Source organism: Nuphar pumila, chromosome 4 (assembly GCF_984573655.1).
Source record: "Nuphar pumila chromosome 4, dmNupPumi1.hap1.1, whole genome shotgun sequence".
NCBI classification, from domain to species: domain Eukaryota; kingdom Viridiplantae; phylum Streptophyta; class Magnoliopsida; order Nymphaeales; family Nymphaeaceae; genus Nuphar; species Nuphar pumila.
In genome coordinates this window covers 31,448,627-31,466,922 of record NC_143252.1, presented here as the reverse complement: position 1 = coordinate 31,466,922, position 18,296 = coordinate 31,448,627, and the positions used below count along the sequence as shown (strand labels likewise).

The following is an 18,296-nucleotide window of genomic DNA, read 5'->3' as shown; positions in this document are numbered from 1 at the left end:
AATAAAAGTTCCAGAATGTAAAATAACAACTTTATTACATTTAAAGTTAAATTCATAACCCTCTCTAACAAGACATGAATCACTTAGAATGTTCCTTCTAACTACAGGCACATGGTGCACTCTGTGTAAAGATAGAACTTGTCCAAAAGAAAACTTCAGATCCATGCGTCCAATCCCTAACACCTTTGCAGTCGTTGAATTGCCCATAGTCACGGATCTGCCTGCAGGAGCCTGATATGAGACAAAGACAGACTTATTAGCACAAACGTGCACATTAGCCCCAGTGCCAACCAGCCACTCTGTTGGCTCATAAACGTGATAGATTTGCGGATTAACAGAAACATACCCAGTACTAGTCCCAACGACCTCAGTCACCATGTTGACTTGAGGCGTTCCGTCTGTGGTCCCATGAGTTTTGGCCTTCTTGGAAGGACATTCCTTAGCCCAGTGCCCAACCTGCCCATAGTTCCAGCACGGTTTGTTCTTTGCCTTTTTCTGGATTTTGGCCTTAGGTTTAAACTGGTTTTTCATTGCAGATTTGGGTTTTTGTCCCTTGCCCTTAAAAGCTCCAGTCATCATGTTCACTTTAGGTTGTTCAGTTGGCATTACGATCTGTTTATGGCTCCTATGCTCCTTTTCAATAGCAATGGCTATCATAAGATCATCTAAGGAAATCTTCCCTCTACGGTGCTTGAGAGACATACCAAAGTCTACCCAAGACTTAGGAAATTTCTTAATGATGGTCATAACTTCAAACTTCTCAGGAAGTTTCATTTTAGCCTCAGTCAAACTATGGAGCAACAGCAGAAACTCGTGTGCCTGCTCAGTGACCGACTTGCCTTCTACCATCTGATATTTCAGAAACTTGGCAACAGAGTACTTTTCAAGACCTTGGTCTTCGGTATTGTACTTCTTGTCAAGCTGATCCCATAGACCCTTAGCAGTGGTAGACGAAGAACAGTAGACATCGAACAATGTGTTGGACAGAGCCAACATTATGCAGCCACGGCATATATTGTCTTTTTCTTTCCACTGGGCTGCCGCAGTGACTGCAGCAGGGTCAGGGTCAGGGTCAGTATCAAAAACCGAAGGGCAGTCGATTTCCAGAACCGACAACAGCCCTATCGTGGTGAACCAGATTTTCATGCGTTGCTGCCAACACTTGAAATTCTGACCGGCAAACTTTTCTGGCATACCGGACATGTCTACTTTTGGTACAAAAGCGGAAGAAGTCGACATGCTTAGAATCTTCTCTAAGACTGTTGGATCATATTTCGGATCACACAATTTCACAGTCGTCATCATGATATAAAACATGATATAAATCAGGAAATACAAGAAATTATACAGCATGATTAACAGACGACCGAAACAATAACATGGTGCAGGCATGTCGGTTTCCACAAGCAACCAAAATCCAGACAGCAGCATATAAACAAACATATGCATAGAACACAATAAACATAAGAGAAGCATGTTAATATTGTGTAACAGGCTAAGGTGTACGGAAGTACTCCCCTTAGAAAAGATTCGCCTCCACATACAGTGGAAATCAAGGTCCGACGTCCTTCCCCCAGGATACAATAGCCACAACGAACCAAACGGTGCACTCCGGCGGGTCGTCCTTCGAAAACAGCCTCTTCGAACCAACGTTGCAGAACAACCCCTTTCGGGATAACTCAGAAAAGACAGAGAGAGAGCAACAGGGAAAAGAGAAAACGCAGAGCTTCTGTCTCTCAGCATATCCGTAACCCCACCCCTGACCACGCTTTTATAACCCATGAACAGTTATGAAACGTGGAAGGAGCCCGTTACGAAATCTGAGGGGACGTAACGGGCACAGACTACGAGGAGTCGTGACCCGTTATCATTTCTCATAACCCGTATCCACAGAAACTTTGGGTAAAAAGGTACTTTGGTCTTGAATGGATATGGCCCTAAAGGGCCAATTACCCGAACCTGAACCCGGCTCGGCTCGGCACGACACGACACGGCACAGCACGGCGGGCGGGCACGCGCGCGCGTGTGTGTGGTGGACATCCCACTCTCTTGTTCTCAGAAACAAGTGTATGAGTTTACATGTGGCTTATAAAGCCCACAAAAAACTCAAGCACAATCAATATGGGACTATTCAAAACCAACCTTTTCCAAAAGGTAAAAAGCAACCCACATTTCTTCTTGGAATTCTCTCTCCCTTCCTTCTTACACCTAACAGGGCGCCCCTGGCGGGGCTCGGGGGGCAACACCTTCTGGACCCAATTTTTTGGGGGGCTTCCAACAACGATTTGTAGTGTTATCGGGCTTTCCTACAGCGATTTGTAGTGTTTTTGGGTCTCCAATGAGCCCGCAAATTGCTATAGCGATTTATAGTGTTTTTGGATCTCACTATAGCGATTTGTAGTGTTTTTCGCAAATCGCTATAGCGATTTATAATGTTTTTGGATCTCACTATAGCGATTTATAGTGTCTTCCGCAAATCACTATAGCGATTTGTAGTGTTATTCAGTAAGCAAATCACTGTAAATCGCTACCCGAATTAGGACTAACTTGTTAAGGCCATATCTCTCTGACCAATGGTCATATTTCAAATCCGTAAAAAGTGGTGTCTTCGTTATTGAGTCTAGTTTATTTCTGTAAATTTTCAGCGATTTCTATTGTCGTTTCATTCCCCATTTCAACTAAAAACCAGACCCCTATTATTTTGTTTTATTTGAGTTGCACAACACCATTCTCGCTTGACATCCACATCTTGATTCTGGCATGCTCCTTGCTGGATTTTCCATTGATTTATTTCAACCTTGCTTGAAACAAAAATATGTCTTTCTCACCACGATACCCTGTGCATTTTTTTACCATGACACCCGGGACCCATGCCGGGGGAGCCTCCGGACCCCCCTCCTGTAAGGGCAAAAACTCTAAATCAGGTTCCACAACGAATCAAGTTGAACGATGCTACCCACGCTGGGAGTAGCCCCCAAACCCTCCTCTTATAAGGGCAAAAACTCTATATCAAGCTCCACAACGAATCAAGTTGAACGATGTTATCCACGCTGGGAGGAGCCCTCAAACCCTTCTCCTATAAGAGCAAAAACTCTGAATCAGACTCCACAACTCATCAAGTTGAATAATTCTACCCACGCTGGGAGGAGCCCTCAGACCCCCCTTCTGTAAGGGTAAAAACTCTGAATCAGACTCAACAACTCTTCAAGTTGAATGATGTTACCCACGCTGGGAGGAGCACTCAGACCCCCCTTCTGTAAGGGTAAAAACTCTGAATCAGACTCCACAACTCTTCAAGTTGAATGATGTTACCCACGCTGGGAGGAGCCCTCAGACCCCCCTTTCTGTAAGGGTAAAAACTCTGAATCAGACTCCACAACTCTTCAAGTTGAATGATGCTACCCACGTTGGGAGGAGCTCCCAGACCCCTCTCCTGTAAGGGTAAAAACTCTGAATCAGGATCTACAACTCATTTAGTTGAATGATGCTACCCACGCTGGGAGGAGCCTCCAAACCCTCCTTCTGTAAGGGTAAAAACTCTGAATCAGGCTCCACAACAGTCAATATGCAGGTTAGTCAGTGCTTGATGGAGCAATGTATGATCTTCTGTTAGATGTGCACAGAAGCAGAAAGAGAAGGGAGAGAGAGAGAGTGAGAGGGTTGATGTTCATGGCCTCCTCCAGGGGAGATTTCTTTCTCGGATAATTCTGCAGTGCAGAGACTGGGTCTTAAATAATCATCTTCGGGGCACTTAAGTCTTTACAACCACTCCTTTTCAAGAATCATCATTTTTTTTTGCACCAATGGAGGAGAGGGTACTTAAGTCTTTGCAATCGCATCAAACTCCAATGCTAATTAATGCTGACAAACATGAGGATACGAGACGCACATGCTTACATACGTGATGCTCTTTGGGACCCCCGAACATGAGATGTAGCTAACTCCCCTGTTCAGGGGGGGAACATATAACCTGCTTCGCCCAACTACCAACTATCTATTTAATTATAACCAACCCATTGTCCAATGGTGTCTCTAGGCATAATGGCCCTAAGTTGGATCTAAGGATTCAGCTTGGCCTGGATCCAAATCCAACTAATTAAGTTTGTTTTTGTTTTTTGAAACTAAAATTAAAATTATATAAAAAATACAAAAATACAAAAAAATTATAAAAAAATCCTAAAACTATTCTTGGAAAGCCCCTACATTAGCACGTGAACCAAAGCAATAAAACTCGCTGCATCATACACTCGCTATCAACTTATAGAAATTAAAGGAATGACCACTTTGGACTGTCATCATGTGACCAATCGTAACAGAACATGAGCAAGTCTCTTCGTAGTATTAATCCTGAGGTAACATCTGCATGCAATACCTGCATGTAAGCAAATAGCATGTCAATGCTTTCGATTTGTCAAGCAACATGAATCAATAAATTAAAACACATTCCTCTTTGTGGTAATGTCTCGTTACACAATGTGTGTGTTTTGAGAAACCCAACAAATTTTAATAGCATCAAGACATGTCCTTATTGTAATGTGACAGGTCATTATATTTCTTAATTTATAATTAGTAAGAATTGTTTCGTTTGCAATGTGACATGGCATCAAGAGTTCATCAGCATCAGCATCAGCATCAGCATCAGCATCAGCATCAGCATCATCAAGCTTTACCCCAACTACATCGGGTTGGCTTTGTGAGCCATTTTTCTTGTTCTTGTCTATCTAAAACCACAACATCAGTCGCTTAACAATCCTTCATGTACCTCTAGTCTTCAGTGGTCTTCCTCTTTTCTTAGTTCCTTCTACTTGTATCATGCCAACTTTTACAACATATCCAATCCACTTTAAATGGCATTTTACTTATTTTGCTTTTTATTTTTAGATAGACCAGACCCTCAAGTAACAAAAATGGACCAGACCCTCCTAATTGTGATTAGGGAAGTAGGGTATGAATCAGTTAGCTGTTTCTCTTTATGTTTCTTGTATTACTCTTTATAATGCTGAATTTGAACTTATAAAGTTGGTTATCTTTTTATTTAAAAAAGAAAAAAAAAACTCCAAGCTCAAAGAATTTTCATTGCTTACATATACAACCATCGGTAGTCCTCAAAAGCTCTCAAGTGGCTTTATGTAGAGTATTATAATCTAAAAGATGAATTTGGACTGTCACAAGCAAGATTGTCTAAATTAACACAGCTTTATGTAGAGTATCAATATTCCCTGGTGAGGATGGTGTGTTTATCACGTACCTTATAGTTGGTGACTATGCTATTTTAAAGCTAAGCCAAGCAACAAGGCAAAGTTGTACTCTAATTCATAGTTGATAAATTACTCCTGTTTACAGTAGAGATTACTAGGCATGGTTTTTTTTTATATTTACACGGAGAAACAACCCACAAGATAGGAGACCTAGCCGCTCTGGTTCAGCCTGCCATACTTATAGCTGCTGTCCTAGCAGCGTTAAACTCTGTGGGCTTACCCCTTGCTCATCCGCGCGCTACTAGCTAGGCATGGTTGACGCATGTTTCCAGTCGTGAAAGTTAAGTAAATACTAAACTCAAGGATAGAAGAAACATTAGCATTTAGAAGTACATACTAAATACAATACATTTACTACACAATCACCAATGCAACTGCACAGCTCACACATAATCTGTACATTAGAAAAAAATTTATACAACAATTAGATCCAACTTTTCTTGCGGCTTTATCATCACATGCTGCATATCAAGAAGCCAAGCAAAAGATAAGGATCAACACCATCTTCATTTACCTACAAAAAAAAAAAGATTTAATTAGAAAATTTGATTAATACATTATTTGAAATTTTCATTGTTATGCCATGTAAAAAATCATGTAAAAGCTTTTGAGGGTCTTTAAAAGCTTCTAAAAATTAACTATGGTAAGAACAAACTGATCAACACAAGAAGTTAACAAAAATCAGATCAATAATGGATTGCTCCAAAAGGTTAAACCGAAAAACATAACTTTAAAACAGGAAATCTGCAAAACCTCAACAAGCATAAAAAGTACATAAAAATTTATAAAAAATTGTAAAATAAACATACATGAACAGGACATAAAAAAGTAATAATGAGCCCTTTTTTTTGAGATACATGGTGCTACAAAATTAGGAAGATTTTATTTAAACGATATCACATTATTTTGGCTGTCTAATAGGCTGATCAAAATACATTTTTTGGGGTGATATTTTCAAAGAAAACCAAAAGCTAAACTTATCACCATGAGATTCGTAAGATAAATAAGCATATGCCAAAACATAAATAAGCATACAAAGTACATTAAAATTAGAGAAATCGTAAAATAAATATAAAAAAAGCATAATAAGATTTTTTTTTACAGATGATATAAACGCAAATGGTGCTATAAAATTAAGATATTTGATTTAAACGACAACATCACGGTATTTTGGCTATCTAATGCGCGATCAAAATACCATTTTCTTATGTGATATTTTCATTAAAAAAAAGGATGAAATTTGTCACCGTCAGATTCGTAAGATACAAAGTTTTGTACTCCCATTCTTTTACGTGAGTATGCATGTTAAACACAAGGAAGACGGATCACATTATGAGACGCTATACGATGGGGATTTGTCGTACGTTGAGCCTAGTCGGCCCCAGCACCAGCTGACGCTCGCCTGGCGCGCTTCTTCGGATCCACCCCACAAGCGACGGAGCACTCGCACCCGCCGGCGAAGCACGAGAGCAGCCCTCCTCGTCTAACCCTGCCACCACCATCACCAACCACACTGCCGCCGGGCGTCGTCTTCCAACCGCTCAGCTCCCTGAACGAGTCGACCCGGTAGTCGTAAACCGACGGCAGCTCGGCCCGCCACCTCTCCAGCTTCTGCCGGAGCTCCTCCCGCCCGCCGCTGCTCGGCACGCTCCAATTCTCTACCGAGCCGTCGACCTCCGCCGGGTAGAACTCCACCACCGACTCGTCGACTACCGTCTCGGTTCCGCTGAACGACGATGCTCTCCCGACCTTCTTCAGCTCCGGCCCTTCAATCGCTTCGTCGTACACCGAACCGGCTTTCTTCGGCAACACCGAGTCGTCGGAGGGGTACATACCCTTGGCCCGCCTCATCATTGGGAAATTCTCCCCCATGAGGTCCTGGTAACCGACGGCCGAGTTCATCTGCGTGTAGAGCGGCACGCTCCGGATCGGCCCGTCAAGCACACCGGCGCAGATGTTGATTATCCCCTGCGGGCGGCCGGACGGCCGCCAGACCTGGAGCGCACTGAACCTCAGGTTGGACTGCCCTGTTCCATTGCTCGGGAGGTTCCCGATGAGGACCCGGACCGTGCCGAGGAGGGTGTCCCGGAACCAGCTGGTGCTGTAGATCTCCACCATGATCGCCGACGTCTCGTTTTGGAGGAACGACTGGTCGACTCGGAAGATGAACTTGTCGTTCCACTGCGGGGCGGTGTGGTTTCCCGAGTCAACCCGGGTGGCGAGCTTGTGGTCCGGGTGGATCCAGGTGACCGCGTAGGTCGACATGGATCGGCCCGCGGGGTGGAGGCCCTGGGCCGAGATGATGTTGATCTCGAGGAGCTGGAACGACTCGGGGGCAATGCCGATCGCCGGGGCCTTCATCGTTACTCCCCTCCAAACCGGAAGCGGAATAACCGAACCGGTGGCGGAGGGTCCGACTCGGAAGGGGATGAGGCGACCAACAATGCAAGAGCCTTGGGTCCCTTGTGGGGCAATATAAGGAGTGGACCTTCAAACCGCTTTTGGTTGGCGAGGTGGGGCCCGCTCACACTTGACAGATAGGAGGATGCCTTATTTGGTCATCCTGACCGTTGGCATCCTCCTCACTCTCTCTTGTCAACCTTCTAGGACCGTTGATTCTTTACAGCACAGTTAAAACCGTTTTAATAAAAAAAAAGGAAATTTTAATCTGGCGTTTGGTTTCACTGTCACAAATCTTGTTCTTGGGTCAATCTTATCAAGAAAGATCTGGCGAAAAAAACATAAACAAAATAAAAATGTAAAAAGTTTCGTTCCGTTAGTAGCATGATAAGTAATGTGATATTTTGAAGAAAAACAACATCTGAAAAATATCACGTTCTTGGTGTAGGCTTTCTAGATAAAAGTGTGATATCTTAAGAATATCACAATTGGTTCCAAAGGCTGATCCACATCGGTTTAAATGGTGAGCAGATCCAGTGATCGGAGCCGAACACTTATATGAGGGTGCAAAAGGTGATGCCCTAGCATCTCAAATCTGAGGATGCCAGGTGGCATGAGAGAACTGACGCGGTGCAGGCCCGCAAGCTGAGGTTAGGCAGAACCCCACCAGTTACACAACCGTACCATTGGGTTTTGAACTTGCAATGTCCGGCACACAAGGTGACGTTCACTAACTGCTCTTATCAAACAAGCACCCAAAAGCAACATATACATATTACAACTTTATTATCCTATTTTAATCAAACTATCCTCAGTTCAGATTTGGCTCACTAGACCGACGAGAATGCTTCTTTCAAATCAAAAAAGTGTGAGAATAACGTTAAATAAGTTAGCTCAGTTCAATACAAGTCTATTCATGAGCCCAGATGAGTTCACTGCTGAATTGCACCCATCTGAGTTGCTTCACTCTTTGATCAGCCAAAGGACAACTAGAGCTGCAGGACAATCCATCTATCAACCTTGGCTTTTAAGGTGGCCAAAAAGTTGATCTCCATATAAAAGGCATGACAAGAGAGAGGAAGGAGAAATGTGGTTTTCGGCAAGGTGACCTTGTTTGTCCTCGCCAAACGAAGGCCACTTAAAAAGATTTTCGAATGCCATGAATGAGGTCCAGGCTTGGGCCCCTAACTTCTGTTGTTGTGGAGAAAATTTAAGTTTAATTTGTGTTTCATGTAGGTATGAAAGTGCACTTCAAAATAAACTTTTCATTCTCTCCCGTTAATTCTTTGGACTATGCTTCCCATCTATGCTCGCTTAATGTCTGGTTTCCAAGAAGGATGTCAATGAATTGGATTTTATCTGATATCTGATTGAATTTGATTTCTTTTAGTTGCATTTGGTAAGGCAAGGCCATATACAATTATAATTGGATGCTGATATGGTTTTGATTTTTTGCTACTAAATCTGACAAATAGTAGAATTTGAAGGATATTCAAACCCATTTACATGTAAAAAAAGGTGGAATTGGTATGAGCTTTTCATCATCGAGTCTGAATACAAATTCGAATCTGTTTGGACAACGTCTCGAATATGGTATTGGCCACATCCAATCCGAATATGAACCATTTACATCGCTACCCAGAAACCTTCTAACCCAATACTTAGGTCTGTCTTGATCTCTTGGGAAGCTAAAAGCAGACTACTGTAAGGAGATTATCCTAAAAATTAGCCATCGATGGAAGGTTGAGATTCTAAGTTGCTACCTTATGCAGGGCGTTTATGCTTAATCAAACATTTGCTAGTAATCCTATCATTATACTATCACCTCAACTTTAAGCGATCTGCACTCCATCATTACATCCATAAAGCGAAGCTCTGCAACTTTATATGGAATGGGAGACATAAGGGATTCATTCACACATACATTTTGTCAAATGGAAAAATCTTTGTAACCCAAGCTTGAAGGTGGCATGAGTTGTATAGTACTCGAGATATAGACTAAGTTCAACTTAGTTTATCTAGCAAGGATGATACCGCCCAAAATTACCAAATGAACATCTTTCATGAAGTAATTGAAAAGTGTGGGCCTTTGATAATGTTTCTTGGGAGATCATGGGCCTGGAAAGGTATGATTTGGGACATTTCTTCTTTGGTATCTTAAAAGCCTAGGTGTTGGCAAATCCATGAAATTTTTGGACTCACCCTTCAATTCATGGCCCTCTTATTCAGACTCTTGATGGTTCAAGCTATGGGCTGGCCGAACATCAGCTACACTATACAGTTGAGGAGCAGCCGATGCCATGTCGGACATTGATGGAAGAACCACCGTTCCCATCCCGCCGAAGGAAGATGATTTAGGAAGGATCAAAGGAACTGATATGCTCTCGATCCCTTGCCACAACCGCCGATGGGTCTCATGGATGAAGACTTTCCACCGATTATCTTGTTTGATCGATTAATCGGTGCAAGTTCTATCTATTCTAGTAACTCTTGTCCATCTACTCGACTTCTGCCGGATCAAGTTCAAGTTTACAAAGACGGGGAGCATCTATACTGAAAGGACAAACCTCCCGAACGAAAAAGCTTCAATCGACTCTCACATATCCTCTTAATTTCTTAATAAAAAGAAGAGGGCCATAATCTCCCAGCATCTTAGTATCGACAAGAAAAGGAAAAGGACAGGGAGGAGGAGAAAAGGAACACATAGTTAAAAAAAATGCTGATAATTTCACTTGATTCTTTCAATAATAAAAAAGAAAATAAATCGTGGACCATCCCTTTACAACAGGTCTTCCCCCACCAATTGACACAATCCCCAACTCAACCCGCAGACACCTTCTTCCTTGCTTCTTAGTAAATCACACCACCAACACGTGAAGAATCATCAAATTGTCAAAAAGTAACAGAGATGAAATGCCTGGCAATCTTGACCGGCAACCATGACGAATTCTGTTAGTTTTCCCATCCACAACACTGCCCTCTTTATTGCACCATATACACACCAGACTTCCCTAGTAAGTAAAGAACAAAAGGGAAAAATCCGGCCAAGAATCATGGTGAGAGAATATTACATAGACTTCGTTTAGTTCGCTTTTTTTTACAAATCAGGGAATCAAAGCAGAAAGGGCGTCTCCGCCTGCTGCTTGACCTGGTGTTTGGCCTGCTGTTGCGACCAGTAAGCATGGGCAGAGAGCACCCTGTCCAGCAGCTCCTGCGGTACAGGCTCTCCCCTCCTCTGCTGAGGAGAGATTCGCGCCGTGTGGACCAGAGTCTTCCATTTGTCCTGCATTGCAACATTCCACATCAGTACCAAGCAACCACAGAAAAACATTGTCGTTCATCTATGCAATGGACGGTATATAACCACCATATACTTTGCTTTCATTCTCAGCCTTCCATTTGAGACTCTCTAGATGCCGTCCATCTAGAAGAAGAATGGCTATTAAAAGAATTGCAGACTCAGCCAGGTTAACTTTCAAGCTACTTGAACTAGCAGCTTGTCTTTTGGATAGTCCAATTGAAAAAAAAACCATCACCGACTACACATCGGCTGGCCTCCCGTTGGTAAAACCCTTGAAGTTCCCCCGGCCCACCGGGGGAGCACACCCAGCTTCAACATTGCGGCAAGGGACACCACCCGTGAGTTTCAAATTAACTTGGAACGTCCCCTCAACTTGATGACATTCACACGTCGCTCCTGAGCGGAGCCCTGGTAGGCTACTTGAACCAGCAGCTGGACACTGGTGGATACATAATAAAAAAAAAATGGGACCACGCCAGCCCATTTGCTAATAAAAAATCATGGACTTAACACCCTCATCAGACCAAGAAACTGAATCCTAGGAACACCCTCAAAGGGTCCATCCACCAACCAAAAGGCAAATTATTGCCTTATTTCACAGATAGGCTCCTCAAGAACCGCGTTGGGTCCAGCAGCCCAGACAAACTGCCTACGGGGTGGACCAAAACAGAAAAAAAAGAGGCCGTGGATAACGAAGCACGGCAGATAGCCCACGTGGACCTTCCGGTGGGAATTAAAGGAGGATTGGGGTATGCGGGGACCACCACCAGTGGTACCACGTTCAGGCCATAGGATAGGCTGCTGGGACCAGGAACACCACATGATTCAAAAGAAGGAACAGGTGGCATCATTCCAGCAATTCCAAAATTGACAAATTTGGCCATCTTCTGAAAAGATCCAAAAGCCAAACGCCCAACAACCGCATCAGCAACAGCGAAGAAGCGGTACGCTTGCTGTTTACTTCAACAAAAGGACCTCCCTTTAAGAAAACTCATACCCAGCCTTATCTGCCAAGCCTAGTCCAAAACCAAAGCACTTGGCTAAACGTCGCTTAGAAAACAGTTGGCTCCCCAGCCAAGCAATAAAAAACCTACAGTCAACAGTGGCTCCCACAGAAAACCTCATCTTCATGATTGAAGATGAGAAGCAACTGGAGACGTAGTCAAACAGACTCTCTAGGAAAAGAAGAGAAACGTCTGCCAGTACGTCTCTTATTTCCTTCTGACTTTCTCAGCATTTCTTTTCGAATACTAAAACTGAAAGAAACCAGCAACGGAGTAGTTAGTGCACGTCACCTTGTGTTGGGACGTTGCAAGTTCGAATCCCAATCGTATGGTTGTATAAGTACAACTGGTAGGGATCAGCCTAACCCCAGCTTTCTCAGTCGAAAAAAAAAAACTGAAAGAAACAGTTTACAAGTGGTGGGCTCAGGAATACGATGGGGTTTCTGAAGGATGTTTTCCCCATTATTGTAAACAAAGGTGGTTCGAGGCCTGGAGCAAGGTTGCGTGATGGCAAGGCAAAGAGGGCTAAACATGGGGGTAAAAGAAGAGAGGAAGAGCAGAACCAAACGGAGAAGCAACTACCTTCAAATCGACATACGTGCGATGCTTCGCGTTGTCAAAAGCAAGTAGCTTCACATCTCTCCATCTGAAACGGTGAACCAAAAGAAACGCCAATAAGAATACCACACGGAGAAGGAATCAAAGTGTAACACAGCAAGTTCTACAATCTCTGCCAACAATTATACAGCTTTGTAGAACGTTTTTGGTTCGAGCCAATCTCTATGGTCCATCTCTACTCAACCATGAGTGAATCAGTAATTAAATAGAAAGGCTTAAGAATCAACATAGCAGAAAAGCACACACCTCCCAGTCCCAAGCTTCTCAACTGCCTTAACCAGCGCTTCTACTTCTGAAACAGAGAAGGGTCGCCGGATTCGCCGCTGCACCAGCTCGCCCTGACGGGGCTTGCAGTGCAGGGGCACGACTGCCAGTGCTTCCATACTTACAGTTGGCATGGCAATCAGGGCCCGAGAATTCGGGGTCGGCTTCTTGCTTGATAGATCGGCGGGAGATGAGATCTGATCGCAATCGCTCTCTGCCCAGATGGGCGTATCAGCTCGTAAAGGTCGGGCCGCTGCAGACTCATCCACACCGAGATCCGAATTATAGGACAGTGGATTGTACCTGCAGAGAAAACCAAAAATGATAATTCAATCCCTATTCATTGTAGTCACTCACATATTTACTATATCCAAAATGCATGAAGGCCAAAGCTAAGAACAAACATGGACCTTTCCAATTTTAGCAAGACTTAATTTGTTGCTACAAAATTCATATGCACCTGTTCAACGGCTGAGTTTCTTCGGGAGAGAGTGAAGGGCAAGGATCACTTGAGGACAGCTTTGGGGCATGAAGGGTGTTGGGTTCCAGCATGAAACCTACATCATCAAGCTCACTGCTACAGGAAATCCCTGTCTGGAGCAGGGTTTTGGTGTCACCACGGATTTTCTTCCCTTGCAGGAGAATGCCAACTTGCAGCCCACCTCCAAGTATGGATGTCACAGCCTCCATGACAGTCCTCTGAAATCGAATTGTTTGCCCGCTTAGAGAGATATCATAATACCCTAATGGCATCTAAGGTGCAAGTTTGTGAAAAGACTAAGCCTGCCCGCGTGCACAAATAGAGACAGTTTTACACATTTTAGTGGTGATCCTATGACAGCATAATTTTTCCTGCCATTTTTGGGAAAGGCAGCATGGAAGGGAGAGAAACTTTTCAACTCTTAACAATGACAGTGATAGAACCTACATAACATGCCGCTTCATTCTCTTTTAATGTGAACTTAAACTGCATAAGTATCATAACACAAACAGAGAAACAGACGCCGGATAAGTCCCACATGAACAGGAGACACGGACACTCGAGACTAAAAGATAAATAATGGAACTGAACTCCTTGTGACAGCTTTCACTAGGTGAAAATATCCAAAATACATCTACCTAATTTCATACACTGATAGGGAACCCAGACAAGAGGTTACCTTCAGTGCCCCAACGGTTGCAGTTTCAGGCATCTCAATGAAGAGCTCAGGAACTTTGAATGACTTGATACTCAGCTTCACTGTACAATTGAAACCAAACGAAAAGAAAAAAACATTTTAAGATACATCAATCAGCATTTAAAGTGACTTAAAAAGATCATAGATAATGATGAGAGGTACACAGCATGACAAAAGGAGGGAGGCCCCACCGTTTGCATCACTAGACTTTACGGATGATTTTGCATTTTCTATTGAGGATGCCGCCCCACTGGCTGCACATGACAGCTTTGGAGCTTTTAGGAACACAGCAGCAAAATTGAACCCAAGACCAAGTGAAGTCATTAGATCAAACATTACCGTGATTAGTCCTTGAAACAGGAACAGGAGTCTCTTTATATACAAATTTCTCTGGTAAATTAGAAACGTCTTCACTGTCGATCCCTCCATCATATGTTGAAATAGGGCTCTCTTGAAACAATCTTCTCCTCTTGGCAGGAGGGCACCTTTGAGTTCTTTGTCGTTTGTAATTAGTTTTCTTATTGTAGAATATAGGTTTTGTTTCCACATCTGATGATTAGTGATAGCAATTAGTATAAAACAGAAAGAGCTATCTAAAAAAAATACAATGGAGTGAAACAAAATCCAAAGGATGACTCTTCAACCACGTCTCAAACATACAAAAACAAAGTGATGCAAGCATCGTCCTAGTAAGAGAAATCTAAAATTTGTAACATTATCTAACAACAATCAGAAAAATTAAGAAAAACAGCAGAAAACCCTAATGAAAATTTATAAAATTCACAAAATTTTAAGGTAAAGTTCTGTATACCTTTGTTATAAGGCTTCCCATCATTCAATATTTTCGGAGCTACCTTTCGCATCTTGGAGGAAAGCAGTTTTCTGATTTTCCTATCTCCAATGTGTGTAGGCCGGTAACCTTTTAGAGCTATGTTGCTGGGTTGACTGCACCCAGAAGAGTTTTCATCATCATCTTTACCAAGTACTTTTACATCTTCGTGGAAAATAGGAAGGGAACTACAGGGCAGGTGTCCAACAGGAAAAGGGACCTCATCGCTACTGTCTGAACTAACTAATGCAGGAGGCTTTGTCTCAGCATCCATAGGCTCCACAGAACTGCATATATCAGGTGTAGCTTCCTTTACAAGGCCCCTGACCATCCCCTGGTTACCTTCCATGTCTCCGATGATCGCATTACCTGTTTTCAACTCACTCGACTCCATGGAGTCAGGGTAACCTTCCTTTTCATCACATTGTCCTTGAAGCATGTCTGCCTCAAGTTTGCATATTTCCCGTGCTCCAGAGGAACCTCCAGAGCCTTTCCCTTTTACTTCAACAGAGAAATTGGCAGCGCAAGGAGCCTGTGGTGAGCTATCACACTTGGTGATCACTGAAACAGATCCTGAAGCATCAGCGTTGTGAGCATGCAAGACCTCAAGGTTATAGTTTCGGACCTGCCGATGTAAACCACCCCTAGATGTTAAAGGACCCTCATCAGAGCTTCCTTGATCACACACTTCTAACTTAAATGGTTTTACTTCATCCTGCAACTCCTGCTTAATGGATTCACTTGAAACAGAAAGGGAACTGTCTAAACCCGCAAGAGCCCATCCAGCCGTCTTCAAATAATGAGCTTCACCATCTGCAAACTGTTTAGCAGATTCCCTAGTTCTTCCAGTTAAAGAATCACAGTTGGCAGAAAAAGCTTCATTCTCACATAATAGCTTGCCAGCAACAGTAGCCAGTAATTCAAAAGCGCACATCTGATCGTCACCGATTTTCTTTTTGAATGAACGCTTGCCCTGAGGGAAAAAATAGAAAGGACACAATTAAAAAGAAAACCCGATACAAAAGAAAAAAAATACAATAGAGCCAATCAAATACGTGGGAATACCCTAGCTGATCTTGAAGCTCGGGGCATGGCTGGCACCTGGTAGCCGTTGAATCCATAGTCCAACCCCTTCGGCATCACTATGTCTTACAATACCTAGGGTAAATTCAGCAAGCAAGCATCAAATGTCATTGGATCCATTCACAAAAAAAAATCACTCGAAAATATAGATATAATCAACTATACAAGATATCTGCACATCCGCTATCCACGATGGAAAAGTGAAGCTGGTAAGAAACTAAGAACAAATCAAGCCATACAATTGAAGCAATCGATCACTATGTTCAGGTTCTTTGTGAGATCAAATGTGTGGGAAAAAAAAAGTCAATTAGAAAACAAAGCAATAAAGCTACCAACGGTAATTTGAAACTCAAAATACAAAAAAAGAAAAGGAAAGGAAAATTTCCCCTGAGCATCATATCAAATTGTGAAAAGAAGAGAAATTATCATCTCCTCCAACGCACGGATTCTTCTCCCGGATGAACATCTTTCAACAGCGCGGAATTAAAGCACCACTGTTTCAATATGTTGAAAACCATCCATCTAAGAGATGGATCAGACAGCACATTGAACAACTCAATAGAAGGGAAACAATAAATCCCAATAAACGTCAGGGAGGTCCTCAATGTGCTCTCAAAATTACAGGAACTAACTATTCCACATCGTACACCAAAGCCTGAATGAGGACAAAGAGGATTTAAATGGCACCCTTATCCATGACAGACAAAGAAAATAATGCCAAATAGGAAAGGAACATAACATGTACAACCCCAGAAGAAAGATCAGGCTAAGAATTTTCTTTCTGACAATGAGTGACTATAACACGCCATAATATCCGTATTCTGTGAATACGGATGAAGATGAGAGAAAAAAATGCAAAACCGTAAATCTGAACTAATTGAACAATTTTGAAAAGAAAATAAAAGTGAGCCATCAGATATCAGATCCAAAGGTCTGAGAAAAATGAGGCCTGTGACAAAACTAAGAAAAAGTGAGATTTCTAGAGAGTTTCTAAAAGGAAAAACGATGAACCAAAACCAATTAGGATCTTACATTTTCTCTCAGAAAAAACGGTTTTTGATTCTTAATTGAGAGAGCGGAATCTCAGGTCATACTGGAAATCCCCTGCACAACAAATACACGAAAATCACAATCAGGAACAAGATTTCTGAAACACAACACAAAAAACAGAAACTCCTTAAAGATCGGGTAATTCTGTAAGAAAAAGCAAAAAAAAGAAAGAAAGAAGAGATTTCAAACCAGGAAAATTACTGTGAAATTCAAGATACAGAACGTAGATCTCATATGTTTAGCAGAAATCATTGACGATTATGGAAGCAAAACCCAGCAATTAAGCCGTAATTTGAAAAATAACGAAAAGAAGACAGATCAACCAAGAAGAACGTCACATTTCAAATACGTAAGATCGATTCCACATCGTCTCAAGGGAGAATTCCACCAGAAAACAAAGGGAAGATTCAAATCAGAATTAAAATCGTTCTACAAAACCCCGAGAGGGATAATAAAACCCTGCAAAAATTTCCAACCCGATCGAATTCCGCAAAAATCAAACGTTCCAGAGAGAATAATTCACAATCGAACCTCGGAAAGGTTCCGGCTTCGAGAACCGCCATCGCACGGCAAAAATCGGTACCAGAAACCAGAATTCAGACAAAAAAAAAGGCAGAGAGATGCCGGAAAACAAGCCGCTCGGTTCCCGGAGAACGCCGAATTCCGGTGATAAAATCTCCCGGAAAATTTGCGAACAACACGTTTCTACCTTCCCTTTCTCTTCTTCTCCGATCACCAAAACCCTGAAAGCAAATTCTCTCCAACCTTTCCCTTAAACCCCAACTCTTATACTCTTGACCCCCAACGACCGGCTAGTCCGGTGGAAACCCCCGATGGAAACCGGCTACTCCCGGTCGCCCCAAACCAACCAGACCGCTTCCCCCTTCGGGGTTGATCCACACCCTCGTTTGCTCGGTCGATGCTCGCCACGTGTCTACCTCTTGCATCCTACGGCCAGTGTACGTGGTCCCAGGTTTAACTGTTTTTTAACCTCTTTTTTATTGTTCACGAGAGTTTTAAAAAAAAGGAATTTACTGCAGAAAAGTTAAAAAAGAAGAAAGGAGAAGGTAAAAAAAAGCGTCCGCTGAACGTGGCAGTTATGTTTTGTCATAACCTTTTTTTTTTAACGGCAGGAGGTAATTGTAACTTAAAAAATTAAGGGGCCCTTTTTCCTGCATCGAGATACTGTACAGAAATGACTGAAATACCCCTGATTTTTATTATTGGACGATTATATAGCTTGGTCTACAAGTTTGGTCCGAGTTCGAAGGCGCCCTTTAACTTGACCAAGTCAGGATACATCGCGCCAAA

At 42.6% G+C, this 18,296-nt stretch overlaps 2 protein-coding genes across 4 annotated transcripts; both read right to left on the bottom strand.

The window, feature by feature from the left end:
- Positions 1-6,629: 6,629 nt before the first annotated feature.
- Positions 6,630-7,619, bottom strand: LOC149839843 (uncharacterized). The gene has a single exon (XM_090004939.1). The coding sequence runs from the start codon at positions 7,617-7,619 to the stop codon at positions 6,630-6,632; it is 990 nt and encodes a 329-aa protein (XP_089861065.1).
- Positions 7,620-10,367: 2,748 nt separating this feature from the next.
- LOC149839842 (telomere repeat-binding protein 3-like) lies at positions 10,368-17,751 on the bottom strand. 3 transcript variants are annotated; one of them, XM_090002846.1, is made up of 11 exons: positions 17,517-17,747; positions 16,968-17,039; positions 15,918-16,010; positions 14,835-15,825; positions 14,363-14,572; positions 14,215-14,277; positions 14,006-14,085; positions 13,306-13,544; positions 12,828-13,148; positions 12,546-12,609; positions 10,368-10,941 (listed from the first exon to the last, which is right to left on the bottom strand). In XM_090002846.1, the coding sequence occupies exons 3-11, from the start codon at positions 15,990-15,992 to the stop codon at positions 10,771-10,773; spliced, it is 2,214 nt and encodes a 737-aa protein (XP_089858972.1). In that variant the 5' UTR covers positions 15,993-16,010; positions 16,968-17,039; positions 17,517-17,747; the 3' UTR covers positions 10,368-10,770. The 3 variants fall into 3 exon arrangements, with proteins under 3 accessions (XP_089858972.1, XP_089858974.1, XP_089858973.1); XM_090002848.1 differs by lacking the exon at positions 14,215-14,277 and having other exon boundaries at positions 17,517-17,751; XM_090002847.1 differs by lacking the exon at positions 16,968-17,039 and having other exon boundaries at positions 17,517-17,741.
- Positions 17,752-18,296: the final 545 nt, after the last annotated feature.

Excerpts from the sequence above, each read along its gene's own strand:
- LOC149839843 (XM_090004939.1), bottom strand. The coding sequence starts at position 7,619 with ATGAAGGCCCCGGCGATCGGCATTGCCCCCGAGTCGTTCCAGCTCCTC.
- LOC149839842 (XM_090002846.1), bottom strand. The coding sequence starts at position 15,992 with ATGCCGAAGGGGTTGGACTATGGATTCAACGGCTACCAGGTGCCAGCC. Across the intron at positions 15,826-15,917 it reads GAGCTTCAAGATCAGCTAGG|GGCAAGCGTTCATTCAAAAA; the intron begins GTATTCCCACGT and ends TTTTTCCCTCAG. Across the intron at positions 14,573-14,834 it reads TGGGAAGCCTTATAACAAAG|ATGTGGAAACAAAACCTATA; the intron begins GTATACAGAACT and ends ACTAATCATCAG.